This window comes from Phodopus roborovskii, unplaced genomic scaffold, assembly GCF_943737965.1.
Source record: "Phodopus roborovskii unplaced genomic scaffold, PHOROB, whole genome shotgun sequence".
NCBI classification, from domain to species: domain Eukaryota; kingdom Metazoa; phylum Chordata; class Mammalia; order Rodentia; family Cricetidae; genus Phodopus; species Phodopus roborovskii.
The window spans coordinates 2074514-2081108 of record NW_026126517.1 but is presented as its reverse complement, the minus strand read 5'-3'; the positions used below and the strand labels follow the sequence as shown (position 1 = coordinate 2081108).

The window sequence follows — 6595 nt, the reverse complement described above, 5'->3', positions numbered from 1 at the left end:
CTGGCTGCATTGAGAAAGAGATGAGCTTTGGTTAGAAATCACCATAGCGATCCTGGAGTGATCACAGCAGCTATCTTCCCAGTTGTTAAGTTGTAGGAAAAGTCATTTATGAGCCCAGGTGTACATGCTGCAATGTACACGGAATCTTCCTAAATTCTAGCTGTATCAGAATCGACCAAAGGTTGTTTATCGGAAAGAAAGGTCCTGAAATTTCATTTTTCAGGCCATGGCCAGGGTTATTCTGGGCAGCCTGTGTCCTCTCCTCATGATACATTTCAAACAAGCTGAGTGGCCTCACTTTTCCCAACAGATTGAGTGAAATGCATTGAATGAGTGAGTGAATGAATGAATGAAGTAGTAAGGTAAGAGGCAGAAAGCAGCACCTCATTTTCAAGGCTGCCTGCCTACTGCAGGGAACTGTCACTACTAAAATTTAAAGGGAAACCATGTTTCCACAACACAGTGTAGTTCAGGGTAAGTGGCAGGTCCTATGCTGTGGGCGGCACTGTGGGTACTGGCAGCGTGCAGTCCTCTTCAGTGTACTCCATAAATGGGGTGAGGGAGGAAAAGACACAAATGCCAAACCTTGGGCTATGGATCAGTGATAGATTATAACCATGTCTGATCCTTAGCCACACTCTCCTCTCTCTCTCTCTCTCTCTCTCTCTCTCTCTCTCTCTCTCTCTCTCTCATTTATATAAGCTGAGAAGGTAAAATGAAATGTATAAAATAAAGAACTTAATGAAAAGTTCAAATTTCTTTTCATTTTCCTTTTAACATTACTTCACATAAGAAAAATAAGAAATCTTAGATATCACTAGCCTTTTGGCATGTTACAAAATGAGAATTTCAAAGAACAACAATCACCAGTGTTTAGCAGAGAAAATAGAACCCTGGAGTTTATACAGTACAGCTTGGAATTTGGCCACCTCCAACCCAGAGCTGGCCTCAATGCTCAAGTTTACAATTCATCCCGGAGTCCTCATCACAGTAATCTTCATTTGTCTGGTGAGATTTGGATGAAGAGAGAAGCAACTTCCACCTGCAGTCTATAAGAAACATTTTAGGAAAATAGTTTCAGGTTTACATATAACCTAAAATTTCAGCCAGGTACGGAAACTGAGGGCTGTCTTCAGAACACGGAGCTCAGCCAACACTCTTCACTAATGGTGCAGGCGCTAACAGCCACGGAGGAGACGACATTGCTTAGATGAGATGTTTCAGCTCTGCGTCAGTTAGCTCATTCACCTCCATGATCTTCTCTAAGTGCTCCATGTACCGGCTGTGATCATGCAGGAAGTGGGGGACTCTCATGTTTTCAGTAACTGCTAATCCTTTTAAACGATCCACATCTTCATAAGATACCTGAAAAAGGAAGTTGTTTTTACAAGTTACATTTTGTACATGAATTTTTCTCTTAGACCTTAAATATGTGGATACAAGACCTGACTCATATCTTTTTTTTTTTTTTTTTAAGATGTATTTATTATATATAGTGTTCTGTCTGCACGTCTGCCTGAGTGCCTGAAGAGGGCACCAGATCTCATTATAGATTGCTGTGAGCCACCATGTGGTTGCTTTTAACCTCTGAGCTATTTCTTCAGCCCATGGTTCACATCTTTAATGCTAGCACTTGGGAACTTGGAGGCAGAGATAGATGGATTTCTGTGAGTCTGAGGCCAGCCTGGGCTAGATGAGATCCTGTGTCAAAACAAAACAAACAAACAAAAAAAAAGCATGGATTGTCAATTACTAGCTGCAAAATACAAAAACAAACAGACAAAAATGGTTGGTTACTTTACTACATTAAATATTATTTTTGCCCTCTCATTGTTGCTTAAAAGATAAAGTCAATATTTGACTTCACACTCTTATCTTTGAAATAAATCAGTTTGTATGAAAGTCAGGCAGGCAAACTTCCTGTGTGTTTAGGCTGACATTACCTTTTGTTGATGATGCGGAGGATCAAAACTTTGGCCTTGAGCATGCTAGGCAAGTACTCTACCACTGAGCTACATCTCTTGATTTAAAAAACGATGCACTGGGCTGGAGGGATAGCTCAGCTGTTAAAGGCTAGGCTCACACCAAAAATATAAGAGATGGTGCACGCCATTAGTCCCAGCACTTGGGAGGCAGAGGCACTCAAATCTCATGAGTTGGAGGCCAGTCTGATCTACACAGAGAAACTGTTTAATAAGGGAATCAAAATGCAGCTAGCATGATGAAATCTGGAGACGGAACACTCCCGTGGACTGGCTTCCTGACTCTATCCATCAAGCTGGCAGACACAATGTTATTCTCTCTTGCTTTCACTCTCCCAGCTGGCCAGCTCTCCCAGAGCCAGAGGTGATCTGCAGGTTGCTGGGGTGGGATTGTCACCCACAGTCTAGCTCAGCTGTAGGCTCTGCGATGTGCCCTCTGTGGTAGAAGTGGCAAGTCTTACAGGGATAGCCAACTGCTTCTTGGTCAGAATTGGGGCTCTCTCTATAGGAAAGAATTTGTGTAAAGGAACTATAAACCTGTCCAGCAGCCTGTGGCTGAGGTCATAACCATAGCTGGGAAGCTGGGGCTGCTGTTTGGTAGATGAGGTGGTGTCCCTACCAAATCACCTTCTAAATAACCATGTGCATGCCCACAGATGAACGTGCTGCTCTCAGCTTTGACCAGAGGAGCTTCTTTTCGCTGTGGGCAGTAGTTAAGGCAGAGACTCATAACTGGTCAAAGTGTCAAGCTCTAAGTGACATTTAAATGAGCAGCCATAAACGAGCCATCTACACCACTCTCTCCCAGACTCGGAATATCACAGAGGGTCAGAAAGAATGTAATAGCTAGTGGGGTAGAGTGCTGACTTCTGGGCTGAATTCACAGCAGCAGTGATGACCTACATAAGATCTGAGGTGGAAGGGGAGGGCTCATGAGGATTTGTAAGCAGTTAATGATTGACATTTTGTTCAGTTGTCTTGCCACTGGTGAGTTACCCATGTGTCTATAAGCAATCTCTTACCCACACTCCCATAAGCAACTATAAAGAAACTCACTGAGTCATTAAACAGACACAAAGCAGGGAAGACTGTCACACACCTTTAATCCCAGCACTTGAGAAGAAGATGTAGGTGGATCTCTGTGAGTTCCAGGCCAGCCTGGTCTACATAGGAGTTCCAGGCCATCCAGGGTTTTATAGTGAGAGACCCCGTCTCAAAACAAGTCCATGAAAATAAAAGGGGAACTAATTGAGAAGAGAAAACCTTTTATAATTCTATAAGTTATTTTTAACCTTTAAATTCTAAATTTTTTTGAGATAAGGTTTCACTATATAGCCCTGGTTGGCCTAGTACTTACTATATAAACCAGGCTGGCCTTGAACTCACAAAGATCTGCCTGCCTCTGCCTCTCAAGTGCTGAAATTAAAGGTGTGTACCACCATTGCCCAGCTTGACCTTTTTTTTTTTTTTTTTTTTTTTTAATGTAAGTGTTTGGATGCATGTATGTATGGGCACCACATGTATGCCTGGTGCCTCTGAAGACCACAAGAGGGTTTAGGATCCCCTGGAACTGGAGTTATGGATGGTTATGAGCCACCATGTGTTTGCTGGAAATCAAATCCAGGTCCTCTGCCAGAGCATAGGTGCTCTTAACCCATCTCTCCAGCTCAGCAAATACATTTTTAAAAGGTGTGTGTGTGTGTGTGTGTGTGTGTGTGTGTGTGTGTGTGTCTGTCTGTCTGTCTGTCTGTCTCTCTGTCTGTGCAGGTGTGCATGTGTATGCAGGTGCCTGCTTAGGCCAATAGAAAGTATGGGTCCCCCAAAGTTGCAGTTACAGGTGGTTATGAACCACACCATTTGGGCTACTGAGAACCAAGCTCAGGTCCTTTTCAAGAACAGCAAATGCTCTTAAACCACTGAGTCATCTCCCCAGATCCCTGGTTTCTGGGCTATTTGAAACCCACTGTTGTGGATTATTAGTTTAAGATGTATCACATTTGTTTATGTGTGGACCATTTGTTTAATGATGTGTTGCATTCTTTTATGTTGCATTTGTTGAACTCTATGAAGCTGTGTTACTCTGCCTGTCTAAAATACCTGATTGGTCTAATAAAGAGCTGAATGGCCAATAGCAAGGCAGGAGAAGGGATAGGCGGGGCTGGCAGGCAGAGAGGATAAACAGGAGGAGATCAAGGAACAAGTAAAGGAGAAGAGGACATCAGGGGCCAGCCACCCAGCTACACAGCCAGCCATGGGGTAAGAAAGAAAAAAGATACACAGGAATAGATAAAAGTAAAAACCCAAAGGCAAAAGGTAGATGGGATAATTTAAGGTAAGAAAAACTGGCTACAAACAAGCCAAGCTAAGGCCAGACATTCATAAGAAAAAAGAAAGTCTCTGTGTAATTTATTTGGGAGCTGGGTGGTGGGCCCCCCCCAAGAGTTAAAGACTAAAAACAACTAACAGCACACTGGTATAACTTGTTACTTAGAAAGGATTCCTTTCAGATGTCACCATACAATGACAAACTACCCGGTCACCTGAGTCCCTGACTGCCATATGCAACAAGACTGATACTATATTTTAATGTTTTATTGAATTAGTGATAAATTGTTTTTAATAATAGTATGGTCGTGTTACATGATATCCTTACTCACAAGACAGCTTAAAAAGATGAAGTGCAATAGCCATAGCTTCCTTTACACTTTTAGAGAGAAAACCTTTTTTAAAACTGGTGTGGCCATGCAAGCCCAGACACTGTCATAAAAAAAAAAAAAAAAAAAAAAAAAAGGCCCAACAGTGACACACACCTTTGGGAGGCATTCAAGAGGGAGGCAGAAGCAGGTGGATCTCGAATTCAAGGTCAGCCTGATCTATAGAGTGAGTTCCAGGGCAGCCAGAGCTGTTGCACAGAGAAACCCTATCTCAAAAAACCAAAGAAGAAAAAAGTTTAAAGTCATCTTCAGCAGCATAGCTGGCTGGAGCCTACCCTGGCTCCATGAGACCTTGGTTAAAACACAGACAATCAACACCCAAAAGCAAACCAAAAAAAAAAGATAGTTTTAAGGAAAAGATGCACATAAAAACAAATGTTTATCTGGGCAGTGGTGGTGTGTAGCCACTTTAATCCAAGCACTTGGGAGGCAGAGGCAGGAGGATCTATGTGAGTTCAAAGATACCTTGGTCTACAGGGTTAGTTCCAGGACAGGGAAACCCTGTCTTGAAAAACAAACAAAAAAATCATTTCCCCAAATCTTCTATTCCTTCTGTTGTCACAAAGAAACTTGTTCCAACAGCAACACAGTAACAAACAGTTTAAACTGGAGTTGCTTTGATCATATAATCAAGTGAAAGGAAATAGCAACAAGGACAAGGAACTTTGTGGGAGTCCCAGCCACTGTTCACTCACCTTGCCCAGGGCAGTCAGCAGATGAAAGTCTATCGACTCTCTGAATCGAAGAATTTGAAGGATTCCATCCAAGTACACTTGGTCTTTACTGAAACACCCTGAAGGAACCAGAAGAAAGTTTACTTTCTATTTAAAAGGTTATTTTTCCTTCCTCTACTTTTTTTTAACATTTATTTATTATGTATACAGTTTATTGCCTGCTTGTATTCCTGTATGTCATAAGAGGGAACCAGATCTCATTATAGACGGTTGTGAGCCACCTGTGGTTGCTGGGAACTGAACTCAGAACCTCTGGAAGAGGAGTCAATGTTCTCAACCTCTGAGCCATTTCCACAGCCCCCTTAAAAGGATATTTTTAATGGGGTGAGGCCGAAGGCATTAGATCTCCTGGGGCTGAAATTGAGCTGCCCAGAGTAGATAGTGGGAACTGGACTCTGGCCCTCTACACAATCAGTACACATTTAATTGCTGAGCCATCTTTCTAGCCCCAATGTTTACTTTTTAATGTTTAAAGAAATACAAAAGTAGATGCTAAGCATTCTCTTTGTGGTAGGAACATCTCTGTATTTAAAACATTCTAGCTTTATTTTTTGAAACAGGGTTTCACTCACTAGGTAGCTTTAGCTGTCTTGGCACTCACTGTGTAGCCCTGATCTTAAAGACATCCACCTGCCTCTGCCTTATGCTGGGATTAAAGGTGTGTACCACCATGCCTGGCTTATGCTTATTTTTATGCAATTATCTTCATAACAAAAATGCTGTGAAAAATGGAAATTAACAAGATAGTACTGATAGTATACAGTTCAGTACATTCACCTCAAGACTCCCTTTTCCTGATTTTTTTTTTTAATGAAATGACATCTTCCCCAAATTTGAATCCTGGGACTTTGATGTGATGAAGAGATGGGGTGACAGGTCTTAACAAGGGCAATATGGAGATATGGGATATTCGAATGTGCTATTTTTTTCTGTTTGTTCTGTGCTAAATAGCAATGGTCCTACCCTAACTCCTTTATAAAAATTATGATCCTGGACACTATGAAATGTACCCATGATTGAAGCTACTTGGGAAGCTGAGGCAAAAGAATCTTGAAATTTCAATCATCCTGAGAGAAATAATATGGCACTATTTTGGTTGATTAGGGTTGTCTTTGTTTTGCTTTGTTTTTTGAGACTAAGTTTCAGGCTCAGGAAATATCTCAAT

The 6595-nt window shown here is 41.7% G+C and overlaps 1 protein-coding gene across 4 annotated transcripts in view; it reads right to left on the bottom strand.

Annotated features, from left to right (window-relative positions):
- Nucleotides 1–744: 744 nt before the first annotated feature.
- The window catches only part of Matcap2 (microtubule associated tyrosine carboxypeptidase 2), a 56375-nt gene continuing 50524 nt past the window's right edge, over nucleotides 745–6595 (bottom strand). For 3 of the 4 annotated variants that reach the window (XM_051196862.1, XM_051196860.1, XM_051196861.1), the window contains 2 exons: nucleotides 5392–5489; nucleotides 745–1365 (listed from right to left, as the gene is read on the bottom strand). In XM_051196862.1, coding sequence (XP_051052819.1) covers nucleotides 1207–1365; nucleotides 5392–5489 — 257 coding nt within the window. In that variant the 3' untranslated portion in view covers nucleotides 745–1206. The remainder of the gene's footprint in view (nucleotides 1366–5391; nucleotides 5490–6595) is intronic. The other variant, XM_051196863.1, reaches the window with a different exon arrangement.